This window comes from Rhinoderma darwinii, chromosome 2, assembly GCF_050947455.1.
Source record: "Rhinoderma darwinii isolate aRhiDar2 chromosome 2, aRhiDar2.hap1, whole genome shotgun sequence".
NCBI lineage: Eukaryota > Metazoa > Chordata > Amphibia > Anura > Rhinodermatidae > Rhinoderma > Rhinoderma darwinii.
The window spans coordinates 440001306-440021253 of NC_134688.1; the positions used below are offsets into that span (position 1 = coordinate 440001306).

General features: G+C 39.0%; 1 protein-coding gene across 3 annotated transcripts in view; it reads right to left on the reverse strand.

Annotated features, from left to right (window-relative positions):
• CADM2 (cell adhesion molecule 2) overlaps positions 1-19948 on the reverse strand; it is a 1303436-nt gene that overhangs the window by 94608 nt on the left and 1188880 nt on the right. For 2 of the 3 annotated variants that reach the window (XM_075854469.1, XM_075854468.1), the window contains one exon: positions 12455-12559. The exons of the other annotated variant lie outside the window; for it this stretch is intronic. In XM_075854469.1, coding sequence (XP_075710584.1) covers positions 12455-12559 — 105 coding nt within the window. The remainder of the gene's footprint in view (positions 1-12454; positions 12560-19948) is intronic. 3 annotated transcript variants of the gene reach the window in all.

Here is a 19948-nt window from a genome sequence, read left to right on the forward strand (position 1 = left end):
ATACATTATGATCTGTGTCACTATGACCCAGACTGTTGTTAGGCCAACACTTAGTGCACCCTAACTACAGGGGGAGTGTACAGGCAGACCTAGAAATGACCCAATGGCTAACTGCACAGGGGTTTTCCAGTCCTCGATCGCATCACCGGGAAACCCAGTAAACCTAATTGAAGGGGGTAGTTCCCTTTGATTATGACATGGTCAGTCTTGACCATCATGATCCAAGGGTTAAACGACTGTGATTAAAGGTACCTCCAATTTTGGCCATTAAAACAGCAGCAAGAATGTCATTAGACAGCTGAATTCCCGTGCCGGGGTGGCATGGGACAAGGTGGAGGTTCTGGTATGTCTGACAAATCCCTGACAGACAAATATTTGGTCACTGATACGAAGTTTCACGCTTGACAGACATAGATTTCCTCACACACAATGAGAGGGATGACAGAGGCCAAGTTTATTCAGTGTGCTCGACTTTCAGGAAGAAATAAGAAGGTGAGTCGGTACCCATACACTGGCAATGGTAGCTGTCAAACAGCTACTTCTTAGCCCAGAATCAAAAGATAAGACCTATCTGAAGCAAAAATGTCTGAGCTTAAAGTGTAGCTTCAGGTTTCATAATCTTTTGACAGTGGGAGTCTCCACCAAACTAATTCTTAACAGTGTGGTTTATGGACCAATTTAAGCCTCAGGAGCACTGGCAACAGTTAGTTTGAAAATGCAAAAATCTCAGCGCTAAAAAGATGAAGACCTTTACTGATCTCTTTTTATCATAGGGATCAGTCGAGGTCCGAGCTCATGGACCCCCATGGAGAAAGGCTATGCTTAGTTACCGTATATAAGAATTCATAAGCCTTGACTGAATGTAAACTATAACCAATATGTCCTACCCTTTCTCTTATCTCAACATATCCTCAGATGTGTGGCGTAATATGACCAGCTTTGAAAAGAACATGATTTTGCTATACTCTGTCACGTGAAGTCCATGCTATATATGTGTCTGTTAGTGGCCACCCAGTGCTTGTGGTGTGATTTCCAGCTTTTTAGGACTTTTGCTAGAATGTCACAATATTGTATTTCATAGGTTTCATGAGAAATTGGTGTCCTTAACCAAATTTAAGTGGACACATCTGTATCTGTCCTTGAAAATAAATAAAATATTTTTGGTGAGAGGCCTGTTGCTGGGAACTTCATTGTTTGTGCTTTCTGGCAGGGGCATACATAGAAGTGAGGTGCCCTATAGCAAAGATCAAAATGGGCCCATTGATACCTTGGTTTGTTACCCAGGACAGAAGTGCCGGGTGTATGTTTTCCCCTCTTCAACCTTTCCATGACCCATGGGCCATTTAGCAACCTCTTTGCTTGGTAACTGCAGTTCCTTTGGAGAGGCATGTTCATTACAGGTTATTGTCACCCATTAGCAAAGAGGACAAATCAGGACTGGGACTCCTCTCTCCTAGGGTACCAAAGCAGCAGCATGTTCTGCCTCTGTGCAGCACTGGCAGGAGATTTGCTCAAAACTAAATCTACACAAAAAAAGTTATATTTCTCTTAGACCACCAAGACTTTGGAGTAAAGAATGAATATTCCATGTAAAGATACTGTATGTGTTTTGCACTGATCTTTTTTTTTTGTGGGAAAAGTACATGAAAAAAGTTGCACTTCTTTAGTAGCAAGAGGCTGAAAAGATCAGGATTGCACATCCCTCAAAGGGCCTCCTAAATCTTCAAAATGCTAGAACAGAATAAATGATGCTCTAATATAAATCATTAATGTGTAGCTTACAAACAAACCAAGCCACAGGCGTAAATCTCTTCAATATATTTTTAAATTTGTAGTTTTTACTAAAAATCTTACAAAAAACAAACATTGATTTCTTAAAATTGTAAATACAGTTTAGAATTTTTAATTATAATTGTGAATTCCAATTACATTTTTATTTAGACTTCTGAGACCAAGAATAATTTGTTGGATTATTTAAACTTTTGCATATGTCGCAGTAATACTAACCTGGGGCTGTACAACCAAATCCAAAAATACCATGTTTTTTGGCTACTAAGTGATGGGGAGTGAGCCATTTGGCATATTTATCTGAGTGCTGCTTCTAGCATGAATCATTCAACCTAGTTGTCTCATTTTTTGGACTCATTTTGTTAGCACAGTTAATTGATGCATTTTTAATGGTTTAAATAAATCTTTTGAAATTTGAAGTGTAAAGTTTGTATTATTCATTTCACATTTCTCAATGAAAAATGTGCTTTTGTGTTTCAAGTATATTATTTAAAATGAAATAATAAACAAAAATTTTGCAGCACTTTAACATTTACTGTATGTTGTTAGCCTCTGTTTTCCTTTATTTTGAAAGGGAAAACAACATTAGGGTACTCCATAAATAGCTTTATACTCATATAATGTTATTATTGAAAATTATTTCAGTAGTTAAAGTTACATTCCAATAATATCCCTTAAAATGTAAAACTCTTTGTGTTTGTTATAGGTCTGTCAATGGACTGCAGACTTCAAGTTGTCATAAAAAGTGTGTTCAGCAATTTAAGGGTCTGTAGGGTAACTGTAAGGAAATTTAAAGGGGTTATCTGGTTTTAAGCAATAAAACTTTAACACCCTATAAGGAAATTTTGATTTATTAGAGGTTGATATTCTGTTCAGAACCCTCATGCTTTGGAGGACCCAGCACATTGGTGCATTACACAGACAGCCCATTAATTTCAATGGGTACTGTGTAATTCTGAATTTTCCTTGTGGTGGCGCTGCAGAGGAACCTGACACTTGTTGCTGTATTCCCACACAGATAACAGCTGATGTTCTGAGGGTCTAAGCAGTGGGATATCCTGTAATCAGTTTATTGATATTGGAATAAAAAAAGGGATTGACAAACGCCTCAAATTCTTGTAGCCAGAATGCTCCTCCAGCTACAGGAAGTGAATTCAATACTAAAAATTGTAAAAAGGAAATTATATTTATAGTGAATTCAAAGATGGATATGCACATTATAGTATGCGTATAGTAAACATGGAGGGCCCAAAATATGACAATTAGAAATATGAACATTACTACTTTAAGCCGTAAATATGATAAGAACTGTTGCTATTTCCTTCTTCCCCATGAAAAATCAAGAAAGAATGTTAGTGCAGTGCTCCACCACATACAACCTACCCCTTATCATCAGATATACGTGTGTGTGTGTGTGTGTGTGTGTGTGTGTGTGTGTGTGTGTGTGTGTGTGTGTGTGTGGTACACTTTTATATTTACCCATAATGTTTTATTAATGTGGATTCATATCCATATTGCATCCATGTATGAAAGCATAATGGGTGGATTTAATTAAGGACAACCCCTTTAATATGGGACCACCAGCTGAGTGGCTCTCCACTCCTGTTCATAGATGGTGGATCCTAAGGAGAGTCCTTTATTTTGTAGCTTTATTGAATTAGATTTTAAAGAGAAAGCGCAAAGAATAAGATTGCTTAAAGTTAGAACAATTAAATTTTCAGCTAAAGGCCCTTTTAGGCCAATGACTGGGCAAATGCGCGTTCATATGAATACTCATTCCCGATCATTGCCCTGTAAACATTGCAACGATGAGCCGATGAACGAGGGCGATCTCCTGCCGACATGATGGAAATATATGGGGACGAGCGATCATAGTAATGATCGCTCATCCCCAAACATAGCTTCTTGTGAAAGGAGCAAACGAGCGCCGTCTCTTTAATCGGCGCTGATTTTCATGGCCCATATCAGACCATGTAATCGTACCCTAAAGTTCCTCGATTTATACAATTAAGAAAGTAGAAACACCCATGTAACTGTTTTGCTCAGTGAAACAAAACACGTTACTTCTTCTATTGTTAGGTGACTAGTTTGAATTTTTCTATTAACGGGAAAATATGCATTTCCTAATAACACTACAAGGAAATTCACGTCTTTTCATTGTCTTATGAGGATGTGCAATATGATGATTTTTGTCCTGGAAATATTTCTGAATAATCACTTACTTGTCACTAATATTCTCTGGTGTCAGTAATGGACAGATGCTGTTTGATAAAATCACACTGATTCAAAGTAAGATGGACTACCTAGCTCTTTCCTCATGATGATCTCTAAAGTCCTTGGGATAAGTTACTTTATATTTGACAAAAATGTCATCCAAATCAGACATGAAAATGGAATTTACTAAGATGGCACTAGAAGAATATTTTAGAACATTCTGATGTACTCACAAGAGAAATAAAAACGATATCAGTTTCAGTCAGCTTCTTACTAAGACAGTATCCTAAGTAAGGCTCCTTTTACACGTCCCGATATGGGCCGTGAAAACTAGCGCCGTCAACGAGACATCTCATTGATCGGCACTCGTTTGCTTCTTTTATAAGGAGCAATGATCAGTTATGTGTAGGGACGAGCAATCGTTACTATGATCGTTCGTCCCTATACATTTCCAATATGTCGGCAGCACAACTCCCTGTTTACACATGGAGATAAGCTGCCAACAAGCGACCATTTTATTGGCCACATAAACGATATTATTAGCTGATGAACGAGCTCGTTCATCAGCTGATCGTTGCCCTGTTTACACAGGGCAATGATCGGGAATGAGCATTTATATAAAGGCTCATTTGCCCGATCTTTAGCCCAAGTAAAAGGGCCTTTATTTTAGTTTCCTTCTTATCTCTATATGATTTGTATGAAAACCCAAAATTCTGAATATTACCCTCTGCATGTTACTTACTTCATCTATGTAATGTATATTTTATTCCTATTTACTTTCCATTGCACGAATCTCAGGGACTGCTCTATGTGCATGAGTTAGCTACAAGGATTTCTTTGTGTTTGTTATGTCCCAAGTCCAGTGAAAATAACTTTCGACCTTGATTCATACCCTGTATTTAACAAAGATGTAACCTAATCTAAAATAAGTTAATGTAAAGTATAATCACTAAAATGGGTTTTCTGGTCATCGGGCGTTTTTTTAAACTGATGACCTTTGCAGAGGATAGGTCATCAGTATATGATCGCTGGGGTTCTGACACTAGGACCCCACACCAATCAGCTGTTACGGCTGCCTCCAGCACTGGAAGCTATGCAGGGTCAGTGCTGGAAGCAGAAGTCTCCGACCACTGTATATCCAAGTAAATAGGGGCAGAGCTACAATAACCCAGCATGGCTATACTGTGTACGGAGCATTCTGCCTCCGGCTCCGAACACTGTATAACTCCTGGTGACGGAGGCAGCCGGAACAGCTGATCGGTGGGGGGTTCGGGTGTCAGACCCCCGCCTATCATATACTGTTGACCTATCCTGTGGATAGGTCATCATCATGAAAAACCACCCCATGACCAGGAAACCCCTTTAATAATGTATAGTATAGCATGTGGAAAAATGTTAATAAAGTGAGCAATTCTGAAAGGCCAGAAATGAGAAAGCAGCAGAACAGTGGCTACACGTAACCAAGATAGTGCTCGTGGATCAAAACCTAATGCGACTCTGAGGAGGCTCTTAAAATCCTTTATAATTTATAGTAGAAAGCAGATTAGTCCTAATAATACCCACCTCAGCTGCTGTAGAACATCTTTCTAAAGCCTAAAGGGGAGCATTTCATCCACCAGTTATTGATTTGAAACAACCCTAAATCTTTTAGTAAAAAAGCAATGCAGCAGCTGTGTGTACTTTAATGTCTTTTAGCAGATGGGACACCGTAATGTGTAATAAAGACTGCAGATGCTGAAGAACCTCTTCTTAAGAAAAGGGGGAGCACTACATATATGTCTTGGTAGATACTTCCTTTGAAGGCAATATGTGGCAGACCACTTCAGCAAGAAGAGATGAGTACTGTTTATGTAACTCTACTCATCGTGAGGTTCTGACATCAGAGTATAAAGTTCATAAAAATATTATTTACTGACCTATCAATAGAAAATTTTAATTGATGTGTATAATAAAAAATAATAATCATCTGAAAGTTTTGAGATACCCCAAGTTCTCCGATCTTGCAGACTTTTCACCCAAACCACCTAATCACATTCCAATTTTAAGGCTTCTACAATCTTCTATCCAAGCCAGCAATGGAAAGAAACCATAAGATAAAACAGTTTATTATACTAAGCCAGAAATGGATGAACCACCAGCTGTGTCTTTCCTACAGATGATCTCTGGCATCCCTAAGATAAGTTTCTTTCACTTTGAGCAAAAATCACAAATTCAGGCATGCCAATGGGATTTATTAAGATGGCAGTATAGGTAAATGCATTTTAGAAGTTTTAAATGGACTTAACCATATGAAAGAAATCCTATCAGATTGATTCTGCTACCCAAAATCAGTATATTTCAGATCCACATTAAGTGAACTGCCTAAACTTGTGTTTTGAAGCCATCCACTTCACATCTCAGTTCAATTTCTTATAAGTACCTATTCGCTTTCCTGTCATGTCTGTTTTAGTAAATACCGTACTTGTATTCTCTAAGGAAAAATTCTAGAGCACTTTTTCTGCAAACTCTACATTGTGTTGTTTGTCTATTAATCCTCCTGGGAATATAGAAATAAATTAATAACTGGGCGTTACCATTCCCCTTGTCAATGAAGAATGGTATACAGTCTAAGACCGTCAGCACTAATTGGACACCATTGACAAGTGGAATGTACAAAAAAAAGTTATCTGCTTATTCTCACATTTCAAGGAGGAATTATAGAGGAACAACACAACACAGAGTTCTAAATCAAAGATGTTCCAGAATTGTTATTTTAGAGGAATCCAATATTTTTTGGGAAATCTATTTTTTTTTAACATATTGTAGACAATAAAACAAAGACATCTATTGGAGCATGAAGCAGAAAACAAAATAGTTTAGGCACGCAGGCACAGTCACATGGCGACGTGCATACAAGAAATACTTATTAAAATTTCCATACGATAAAAACATATGAATAGAACACGAAATAATTATTTACCATGTTACCACATTGTACATGTACATAGTAAACATTTGAAAGGACGAGAGGATCATACTAGGAATATTTGTAGAATGGAGAGGAATTACCAGGAGTCTTCAGATTTTGGATCTTGTGTGAGGAGAAGGGGGGGGGGAGGTGGACAAACGGTATGGTGAAGATGTAATTACGCATTAGGCAGAGCTCCTTAGCAAAGAAGGAGGATGAGGTAGCAGTGGCATTGTATCTAGAAAGGTTATAGCAGACTAACTAATGGATTCAGTGGCACGATAAGTAAGCCATGGGATCCAGACCTCTAAGAAACAATCATGACACCTAAGTTCCCAACTAAAGAGCTCCTCCATTTTGCAAATGGAATCCATTCCAGCCACCCATGACTGAATTGAAGGGGGTATTGCGATCTCCAATGTAGTAGGATCAAAAGTTTTGCTACAGTGATCATGTGGGTGGAATTTAGGGTGAAAATTATGTGATGGAGCACAGAGGAGGATTAGTGAGGCACTAAGGGAGATGGAGTAGTTTGTAAGTCTTTGTATCAACAGGACGTTTTACTGCAGAAGGGTTGGATTACTAGGCAATCCTACTAGATATGAAGCAATACCTAGTTATCTTTCCCAGGCTAGGAGGTAGCTAGGCTTAGATGGGGCAATAGTCGGAAGCATGTTTGAATATATTTTGGAGAAGAGACCATTGGGGACCTCGGGGGGGGGGGCGGGGGAATGGCAATAAATAGGATTCCAACCAGGTTGGTTCACTGAAGCTAGGGAACTTTTTCTTGGGAACTTTTTCATAAATTGGCTACATATGTCAGTAAAGTGTTGCACATGCTGGAAAGTGAGTGGGGCTGTTTCTTGACCCACAAGTAAAGAGTTGAGATTTGGGATTGATTTTCTTTAAAGGCTTTTATGGGCATTCTCCCGAAATGTCTCCAAGGATCTAGCGGAGGTTTTTGATTCCACAATATTCAGGAATTAGCCTAAGGGATGTAAGGGCAGAAACATCCTAACTTGGTCCCCTGTGGAGAGGAAGAGGAATGTAAGTAATTACTTAAACATGTCAGGAGAAATGTGATAACCGTTTTCAGTCCTGATCACAACACATTTTCATTCATTCGCTTTTCGTTTGTCTTTTCATTAACCCTACAGTTAGTATTGGTCTCTCTGAAAAATGCTAATGAAAAAAAATAAAAGTTATATTGTATTAAGGTTTTGAAATATAATCTTTGTTCTGTTAAAAACATAAGAAATTTCAGCCCAAAAAATGTCTCTAGTTTTCAAATCTGATAAAACTTATTTATGGTGTTTACATGGAAAACATTACAATTGTATTCTTACACAGCTTTATTACAGTCAGCCAAGTCTCCCCATCAACTGAGATTTAGGGGGGAAAATTGTATATGTGTTCGAGAAGCATTGCAGTGTGAAGTCTTGGTAAATCAGAGGCAATGAATCACTGTTGAATCTCTAAACTGTCTCTTCTCATCTAGAATTCCATAAATCCTAATATAATTAATAGATTAAGAGAAAATGTTATGTAAAGTGGCTGCATATCCTCAGATGTACTTGACACTGTACCACATTCCTTCTCCAAGAAATGCAGTGGACTGTCTCACAATTTATTGTCTTACCTCTTTGAACCATATTGACCTACATGTTTAGTTTCAAACCTTTGCTGAATTATTTGCCTTTAGAAGGTTTTTAATGGGTGTCATGTAACAATGGGTGCCATGTTTTTAATGAATGCCATGTAATACCTCATTTCTCCTGCAGGAGAAATGTGTAGTTGCCCACAGCTACTGGCCTAGATATCTATTGATTCCTTTACGAAAGGGGTATTCTAAATGAGCCAATGCAGTTAAACTGCTCATTACCACAAAAATGTTCCTGTCTTTCAAAGAAAAGAGAAAATACACATGTATGTGTAGCGTATGGGCAATAGACTGATCCCTGGGAAAATCATGATGTTTTAGTTTTATTGTACAAGTATTGGACAAAATATTTTCTCTGCAGCAGCATTTGAACAGCTCTTAGGGGGAGTTCACACTGAGTTTTTTGGCGAGCTTTTTGATGCGGAAACCGCACCGCAAAGCGTGACAAAAAACGGCCGAAAATGCCTCCCATTGATTTCAATGGGAGGCGGAGGCGTTTTTTTCCTGCGAGCAGAAAAACAAAGGGACATGTCCTATCTTCAGGCGTTTACGCATCTGACCTGCCATTGACATCAATGGGAGGCAAAGAAAGTGTATTTCGCTGCGTTTTATGCCCAGGGGCCTCAATGGGCGCGGGGGAAAAACGCAGCGAAAAACGCCGCGAAAATCGGAGTGCAAGCAGAGAAAAATCTGCCTAAAAATTCCAAACAGAATTTTGAGGCAGATTTTCCACCTGCAAAAAAACTCTGTGTGAAGCCAGCCTAAGAAAAGGTTTGACTATGTCACCTCTCTATTCCCCTCTCCCAGCTAAAAATCCCAGTATAATTTAAAGCACCAATGAGTTCCAACCAATCAACTGCATATAACCAAACCTAAATAAACAACATTCAACAATTCTTTGATGAAAAGCAAGAGTTTTAGAGTTCCATTTTAGCTGTGGCGATTTTGCAGAAAATTATTTGCAAAATAACCATTCGACAGAATTAGCTTAAGGCCCCATGCACACGACCGTGCCCGCAATCACGGCCCGCGATTGTGGGCACGGCCGGCCACCGACTGAGAGCCGCATTTTCGGGCCGTGCTCCCATACAAAGTATGGGAGCACGGCCCGCAAAATGCAAAAGAACGGACATGTTCCATAATTCCCGGAACATTTCCACGGCACGGACACCTTTCCGTAGTGCTACGGAAAATAACCATAATTGGTATTGCTGCGTTTATAAAAGTCTGAACTATTACAAAATAACATTATTAAACTCTCTAAACAAAAAAAAATTAAAACGCCAGAATTTCTGTTTTTTGGGTCACTTCGTCTCCCACAAAATATGAAATAAAAAATGATCAAACATTGCCTGTACCCATAAATGGTACCAATAGAAACCACATCTCACCACGCAAAAAACAAGTCCTTACACCGTTCAATCAATGGAAAAATAAACATTTTATGAGTCTCAGAATATGGCAACACAAAACAATATGTTTTTTAACAAATATTTATTTTTGTAAAGCAAAAAAAATACATAAATTTGGTATTGCTGTAATTGTATTGACACACAGCATAAAGTTAACGTGTCGTTTTTACTTTATAGTGACCGCCTTAAAAACAAAACCCCAAAACAATGGTGTAATCACTGTTTTATTTATCCCCACAAAGACTTTTTTCCATATTTGGCAATATTGACTGAAAAATAAAAAAGTTATGGCTTCCAGAAGGTGGGGAGGAAAAACTGTAGTTGAAAAAAACCGAAAACTGACGGTGGAGTGAAGGAGTTTAAGCAGTAACTCCGTCAAATTATTTATCCAAACCATTCATTTGTCTATTTTCTATATACTCTCTGCATTAATTGCTAGAGAAAATAGATGCAAAGTATTTTCACAGTTATCCGTGCAGCTTATTTTACACACATTTGGGAAAATGTTTTCTGTAGCTATTACAGGTGAAAACGTGTCAATCCCCTTCATTTGTCTCAATGAGAGCATGCAATGAAAAATATATTCCATTTTGCAAATTAGCAGGTTGGTAAATCATTAATACATTAGCGTTCACTGAGAAGAGAAAATTGCTTTGAATTCACTCCAATTTTATGGTAACTATGTGATTTTCATGTTAAAGAAAGTCTAAGTTTGCAGGTCATTGAATAATATGAAGTTCGAGATCTATCATCATAGCTATCTACTTATATATACTAAAAGGGTTGTCCAGTCCTATGTAAATAAAGTATAATTATTAGATAATGAGAAATTATGTAACTTTCTCCTATACGGTACTGTATGTGTCAAAACTTCACGACATTTAAGATTTCCGTTTGCTCTCAATGAAGAGAAACATTCCTGTTTACAGAAGCTCCAAATAAGGGGATGTTCACACGCTTACTAAAAAACGTCTGAACTTAGGGAGCTGATTTCAGAGAAAACAGTCTCTGATTTTCAGGCGTTTTTGAAGCTGTAAATGAAGTTCTTTTAATTTGGAGCTTCTTTTGAGGCGTTTTTCATATTGTTCAAAGGAAAATCAGTTGAAAAAAAACACCTCAAGAAGTGACATGCACGTCTTTTTACAGAGCGTCTTTTTACGCTCCGTTTTTGAAAACAGTGGCGTCAAAAGACGCCCCGTATGAACTAAATGCTGTTTTTCCCATTGATTTCAATGGACAGATGTTTGAAGGCGTTCAGTTTCTGTTTTTTCAGGTGTTTTTCGAGGTGTAAACGCCCCAAAATACGCCTGAATACACTGCGTGTGAGCATACCCTAAGGAGAATGGCTAGAATGACCTAGTCCCATTCACACAGTTAACGTTTTTTTTTTTTTTTTTTAATATACAGTATATTGGCTTAGGTGAGATTTGATGTTAGATTTGTGCTGCTGTGTTAATAAATTCTCATCTCCTCAATTTAGACAATTTCATTCAGTGACTGCAAATAGAGGTTTTAAAAAAATGGTAAGGAATAGAGACAGAATGTATATAAGAGAGTAACAAAACTTTTTATAATTAAGCTTTATTTATATTAGATTAAAAATATATTTCATAGATGATGTATTTCTTATTGAAAAGCGAAACTTTGTAACTTTTTTTCCCATAGTTTCACAAATTTTACCATCAAATTTTTGTTGTTCCGCCCCGTTTCTATTATGATTTTGTTTTAATAAATTCATGCTTAATTCCTTAGTTGAGCAAAAGCCCTTAAGGTATTTGCTTTTCAAGTCTGGTGATGACTGTATGTGACTGTATATGACAACATGCATGGTCTGATCTGGGCTATTGGGCGTTCTATGTCACTGTGGGAATGATCCAATGGCCACTATGGGCTGCAACACCTCAATGGGTAGATTTTCACAGCTTTCTATGTTTTTAATTAGTTAATACCAAGCCCCAGTTATCTCTTTAGTGGTTACTGGGCAATGTCATGACATGGTGTCTCCCTTGTTGGGCAGCATGTGGGTATGGGTAATAATTTGACAATGGCAACATCTGCATGAAATATGCTGTATGTTCTCTCTCTCTGGGGGTTACCACCGCCCAACGGATACTTGGTTTCCAACCAAAACAAAAAACAATACCTCTCTATAGTCTAACTTTGACAGACTACACACTTTCTTGGGCCATTTAATGGTAAAAGATATTAAGACGTTGATATATTTCAATTAAAATAGAACTTGAGTAGTTAGGTCTAGAATGGAAGTATGATGTAAGTCAATTATGGTTGTAGAGTGAAGTCAATTACATAAAAGTGGAACCAAATATTGTTGAACAAAAAAAATAATTTAAATGTCTGTCTAAGCCAGTTTAACATTGACATTTTTCAATGGCAGCAAACGAGTGCACAAGGTGTATGGTGGATTAAACATACCTTTGGTGCCAGAGACGGATGAGGTTGAACGGAGTGTTATGGTAACAGAGGTTTTGACTGCTGCAGTGGTGAAAAGGGGGATGATTGTGGTTGTAAATAAAGTTTCTGGTCAATGGGAAAACATAAAAAGAGACATGAAACATAAAGACAAAATCATAGCATACAAAAATCATAACAATGGTTAAGCTGGGTAATGTAGACACACATTAACATAGACATGCTTTAAGAAAAGTGATCTAGACACTTGGTCATTTTCCTTATATTAAATCACTCTCAATTTATATTTAATGGGATTGTCCACTACCAGACAACTGATGACCTATCCACCGGATCTGTGGGGGTCCAACACCCGGACATTGCACCGATCAGTCGCCCTGGCTGCCTCCAGGCACCGGACGTGCATGACGGAAGCAGATGTCTCCGGTCAGGGAATAGCGACCGAGCTGCAGCTCTGCACCTATTCAAGTGAATAGGAGCAGAGCTGCAGTTCTGCAGCACGGCCACTATGCAATGTACAGAGCTAACTGCTTCCGGGTTCATACATTGCATACCGTGCAATGATATCCGGTCCCCGCAGGCAGCTGGAACAGCTGATCGGTGCGGGGTCCGGGAGTCGGATCCCCACAGATCATATACTGATGACATATCATACCTGTTGTCCGGTAGTGGGCAACCCCTTTAACTTCATTCAAAAGATATGTAAAATGCTTTATTATATTTAAATTACTGGGTACTTCAAAGAAAAAATACCAAGTGACGTTATGGAGAGTGAATTTAATTGAGAAGAACCAAGCTTTCATCCATGCCATGTACAATGGATTGTGCAGTGGAGATCAAGTATGGATAAAATAACATGCTGTGTAAAAGTGGGAGACAAACAAGCAAATAATAACATGCTAAAAAGATGAAAATCACATGTTAAATGACTGTTTCACCTGCAGTGCCTTCCTCTGGTCTATATCAGCGAAAACTAAGAACCAAATGACTTCATGTTTTACATACTGTATCGGCAGTCATACTCTAGCTGTAACACAATCACAAAGTCCCCCTCTTTGGGAATGTCTGACGAAGAAAAAAATAGAGCACCCCATAGTAGATCTGTAGTAGTTAAATGGGATATGTTTGATTTAGAGATAAGTGAAGGGAAAACACATCTGTAATTCCCATGCACAAGCCTACATTTAAAGAGGCTCTGTCACCAGATTTTGCAACCCCTATCTCCTATTGCTGCAGATCGGCGCTGCAATGTAGATACGAGTAACATTTTTTTTTTTTTTTTAAAACGAGCAATTTTGGCCAAGTTATGACCATTTTTATATTTATGCAAATGAGGCTTTCTAAAGTACAACTGGGCGTGTTTAAAGTTATGTACAACTGGGCGTGTATTGTGTTCGTTACATCTGGGCGTTTTTACTTCTTTTACTAGCTGGGCGTTGTGACTAGAAGTGTATGATGCTGACGAATGAGCATCATCCACTTCTCTTCGTTAACGCCCAGCTTCTGGCAGTGCAGACACACAGCGTATTCTCCAGAGATCACGCTGTGACGTCACTTCCTGCCCCAGGTCCTGCATCGTGTCGGACGAGCGAGGGCACATCGGCACCAGAGGCTACAGTTGATTCTGCAGCAGCATCAGCGTTTGCAGGTAAGTAGCTACATTGACTTACCTGAAAACGCTGATGCTGCTGCAGAATCAAATGTAGCCTCTGGTGCCGATGTGTCCTCGCTCGTCCGACATGATGCCGGATCTGGGGCAGGAAGTGACGTCACAGCGTGATCTCGCGAGGACACGCTGTGTGTCTGTGCACTGCCAGAAGCTGGGTGTTAACGAAGAGAAGTGGATGATGCTGATTCGTCAGCATCATACACTTCTAGTCACAACGCCCAGCTAGTAAAAGAAGTAAAAACACCCAGATGTAACGAACACAATACACGCCCAGTTGTACTTTTACTTTAAACACGCCCAGTTGTACTTTAGAAAGCCTCATTTGCATAAATATAAAAATGGTCATAACTTGGTCAAAAATGCTCGTTTTAAAAAAAAACAAAACGTTACTGTTATCTACATTGCAGCGCCGATCTGCTGCAATACGAGATAGGGGTTGCAAAATCTGGTGACAGAGCCTCTTTAAGGTTTATTACTGGATGGTGTGAGATTGTATCGAATTAGTATCAAGACAAATTGAAACTTAAAGTGTACCTATCACGGGAAAAGGGGGGCATGTTTTATTTGCAGAAGTTGGCAGTCAAACTTCCGGGTAGGGGTAATCTTTTTATTGAGCCTTTTATGTGTACTTAAAATTATGTTTATGTACAGCTGGTTAGATCTTCTGATCGTAGTGCATTTAGAAACCTCCTCTATCTGCTCTATTACTAAAATTATCTCTATTAGTAAATCAATAAATGCTTAGACATTACAAGGGGCACACAGAAACTGCCCTTTAAGATAATGGCCAATCATGGAGGACCCAACAGGAGGATTTCCTGAGAGCAGTGGGCTGTATCCGAAACTCTCATATAATTGTATGGAGTGGTCATGCTCATGGACATGCTGGTGAGGGGGAACTGGGGACTTGGAACCCCTGTAATAGTGACTGATAGGGTTACCAGCGGCGGGATCCCCAGCCATATCACATATAACACCTATTCTCTAGTGACATGCACTTCTTTTTTACGGGGCGTCTTTTTTTCGTTACATTTTTGCAAACGGCCGCGTATATATATGTTCCATGGGAACGAAACACAGTTTTTCGCCATTAAAATTAATTGGCAGACGTTGGGAGGCGTTAAGCCTCTGTATTTTTTGCTGTTTTTTGGGGCGTTTACAAAAAAACGGCTGAAAATCAGAGGCTGTTTTCCCTTAAAAACAGCTCTGTATTTTCAGCCGTTTTTTGTTATGCGTGTGAACATACTCTAATTGTACTTGAGAGCCTGCAGTAGGACTAGTTTGGGCTATTACTAACCACTCTAAAATCTCATTATTATTGTAAGGGTATGTTCACACGCTTACTAAAAAACTTCTGAAAATATGGAGCTGTTTTCAAAGGAAAACAGCTCCTGATTTAAGACATTTTTTATTCAAAGTCGCGTTTTTATAGAGTCTATGAAAAACGGCTCCAAAAACGACTAAAGAAGTGAGATGCACTTCTTTTACGCGGCCGTTTTGAAAAATGCAGCGTAAAAAACGCCCCGTTGGAATAGAACATCGTTTTTCCTATTGAAATCAATGGGCAGATGTTTGAAAGCGTTCTGCTTCCGATTTTTTAGGGAGTTTTCGGGACTTTACGGCCTGAAAAGCGGCTGAAAACACTCCGTGTGAACATACCCTTAGATATCAGACTCTCAGCAAATGGGAACATAAGTTTTTATAAATCAGAATATTTTATGCAAAAATTCCAGCCAATAAATATTTTACATAGGAATAAACAGATGTTTTTATTGCTGCATTGTACTATTATTACAATAGAGAACAGGGTAAAACAAAGCTGCTTCATTTACAGTTAGACGTGGATTTCTGTAGTGTGTATGGTACATAGAGATGGGTGAATCCTTAAAAATCCTTTTCTACAAAGATTCGCCATGATTCAAATCACTCTATTTTGCAGTAAACCCTAAGGCCAGGTTCCCACGTAGCGTAAACTCTGTGGAATTTCCACAACTGAATTCTGTGCGGAAATTCCGCAGCATTTACAATAGCAGCAAAGTGGATGAGATTTAGAAAATCTCAGGTCCACCGTGGGAAAAACACGCAGCGTAAACATTAATAACCTGACCTGCGGTGCGGAATTTAATCAATGTAAATTTATGCTGCGTTTTTGTTCATTTTCCATTGCGGGTTTTCCCCATTGAATTCAATAGGGATGGAAAACCCGCAACAGAAAGCCAAGTGTTGCGGTATTTGCGGCGTAATCACAGCGTTTACGCCGCAAAATCGCAACACCGGAAGACAGGGACATAACTAGAAAAGGCTAAGCCGTATAGCAAACTTTTGACTGGGCCACTTCACCCCCACAACCAACACCCCACCCCCACAAGCCGGCCCTCCCAACAATGAACATATATTAGCTCTGTGTGCAATGTAAAAATACCACTGGGCCGCCAAGTTGTAGATCATCTAACCCCTATTTTATGACATCCTATTATTAATGACCACACAGTCCTCCTGTAGATAGTGCCAAACACACCCCCTTGTAGATAGTGCCACACCCCCCTTGTAGATTGTGACACACAGCTGATCCTTGTTGATAGAGCGACACAGCCCCTCTTGTAGATAGTGCCACAAACCCACTCTTGTAGATAGTGCTACACACCCACTCTTGTAGATAGGTCCACACACCCGCTCTTATACATAGTGCCACACAGCCCTCCCTTGTAGATAATGCCACACACCCCATCTTGTAGATAGTGCCACACAGCCCTCCCTTTTAGATAACACCTGCCTGGAAGATAGTGCCACACATGTCCATAGTATTTCATTGTATCTGCGTCCGAAGGACACAAACAAAAATTAAATGGGGCAGTCGCCCAGGGCCCCAGATTCCCGGTGCTAGCGAAGTTCCCGATGTACGCGCTATATGTGTCCATAGGGCTCCATCTTCACACGGAGGCTAATAAAGTGTCATTTTAACGTATAACTTTTATATAGCCTATAGTTTACCGCCAAAGAAAAGGTAGGGAATAGCATAGTCGACTACACTATTCCATTCCGCAGAGTCCAGCAAAAAAAGTATATGTTAAATATATATGTATTTTTAACATGGTAGCATATGGGTGACAGATTCCATTGTATGGCATCCACCACAGGCATCCATTAAACAGATATGTCATGAGCTTTTCAATAGCTTTTGATGAAATGGGTGATGAATGCCTTAAACAGAAGCCTAACAGTTGTATACGTCAATCATAGGATATAATGGTATTCGTTTAACAAATTTAGTCATGAGCAGGGTCATGAGAGTTAATGATATATCCATTAAATGGATTCCATTATAGCCTATGGGTGACAAATGCCACTAGTAGACATCTGTCACAGTCTATGTTTAGTGAATACATTGGGAGCTTTTTATAGCATATTCGTCAAATGTAGTCCGAAAAGCATGATGTGAACATAGCCTTGGTCTGTTTTATCGCACAGCTGTTTTCACAATTCTGCTGATTGTTGCTGAAAACAGTCAACAAGCTTGCAAACAAATACACCCCTAACAGCTTATCTAAGCTCCTAACATGGAGTGGGACAAGAGGTTTTATATTACTATACAAGTGTAGAGCATAAACTTCCCAGAATGAAAATCACCAGTGCCATCTCTGTGAACACACTGAGCTAGAGGGGGTTAATAAGAGATTTCAACTCTAAAGTCTGCAGAAATGTGAATGCACAATTTATAAGAGAAGCTATTTAATTTACATATAAATATATACAGTATATATATATATATATATATAGTGTGTGTGTGTGTGTGTGTGTGTGTGTGTGTGTGTGTGTGTGTGTGTGTGTGTGTGTGTATAACTATAATACAGGCAAACAATGCAAATGTAACAGAATTGAGTTTGTCATTTGGCAACATGTGCGAAAACTCATCAATGTTAAATCTGTATTTATATAAACACTGCATATATTTCTCTTAAAACATTTTTTTTGTAGCTGAAACTAACAGATTGTAGCATTTTACTGTTTATATTTATGAGAAACTTTTTATGTTTTTACAAATATTTAAAAATAACATTTCTTAAGTCTGTTGAGGAATTGAAACACAAAGTTGGAGAACTTTTTATTATTCAATAATTAAAGTGTAGTTCCAGTTATAAGAGAGGCTGTGTCTACTGTTTGAAGATTAAAAGGGACGGGAGAGACCTCCGATTTTGTACGGTTGCCTTGGTGATCAAACCACCGGCTCTTCTGGCTGCACCTCCTCACAATTAAACTTCTGTCTGGCCTCTCTCATAACTGGAACCATGCTTTAAAGACTGCATATGCCTTTGAAATAGTTTTGTTTTTTTAATATGCAGGATCGAGCTGTAAGGGCAAGGCCACACGGACCGGCCCTGACACTGTCGCAACGCGGCCAACAACCATGCTGGCACTATGTAGGCGCGGCTGTCATATACCTTTTTAAGGGGTATTCTGGTTACATGCTCATGCGCACTGCCACTCCATTCATTCTCTATGGGAGCACCGGAGATAGCCGAGTGCAGTGTTCGGCTTTTTCCGGTGCTACCACAGACAATGAATAGGGGGTAACTTGTTGTAACCTGCAAAATCGTGCAGCCATAAAGGGTGTATTAATTCATGGCTGCACGATTTTGCAGATAAAGGGACGGTTTACCCGCATTAACATGAAGCCACTAACATGCTGTTTAACAGCCGCACCGAACATGGTGCCGGCGCGGTTGTTAGACACATTGCGACCATGTCAGGGCTGCTCCGTGTGGCCTTACCCTTACCGATCACATCAAGTTCATAACTTAGATGTGATCGATAACAGGTGGATTCTGTGTGTCAGAGACCCGCAGGACCCGCTTCACTGAACCCGCCAGTCCCTGAAATTTTTATATATATATCTATAGAAAAAAAATATTTCAATGGTGTTCGTAGTCTTTAAGCTTTCTTTACTTGTCCTGTCCAGGCACAGTCTGTATAGATATAACACTATTTAATTTCTTAAAACCTTTCTAGTGCCACTTTTAAGACATATTTGAAGTTACTAAGTCAACATTCCGGTTGACCCGAGACTTAATTTTATTTTTTTTTCAGTGCCAGTTGCAGCAGTACACAGTCTGTAAGCTCCTAGCCGCGAATGAGTATGTCCGCCACGGGGTAAGGTTGTTACTAGGCAGCGTGCCTCTCCACATAGCTGCCTTTCTGTTCCTTTCTTTCTTGCCGTTCTTTTGTCTGTTTATCTTTTTGAGTGAAACAACTTACAAAAGAAGATGCTCAAAAGCAGTACAGCAGAAGAATGAAAGTGTCAGCATGAAATACAATCCATTACAGATCACCAGGTGTAATTCCATTTAGAATGAAAGATCATTTTTAGAGCATGCTTCTGTTAACCCTTGTTCATGTTTTCTTTTTTCGCATTTAATGCATCACAGGCTTGAAGGTTTGAATTGGAGTTGCTCCTGTGAACAGCAAGCACTGAACACATTAAATCTTCACCAAAACATTTGAGCTGTGAAAAATGGTAACAAATCACATGAAGCAAGGTCTGTTTACTTCTGGTCTGTTCTATATGGTTTTTGGTAGTTAAAATTTAAAAAATTTTGCACAAAAATAGGTACTCAAAATAAACCATTTATGTTCCATTTATATTCATATATTCCGTGTTCTCCTTAAAGAGTAATGATTACTGGGAAGCTCCTCTTTAAAGTAGGGGCCCTAGTAACTACTGGCTACAATTGTGCCCACTACAAAGTCTAAAGAGAAGTTTAGATGGGTTTCAAAATAGATTGTCCCATGTTTATCTATAGACTACTGGTCCTTTGTCATTCAAAAGTGCC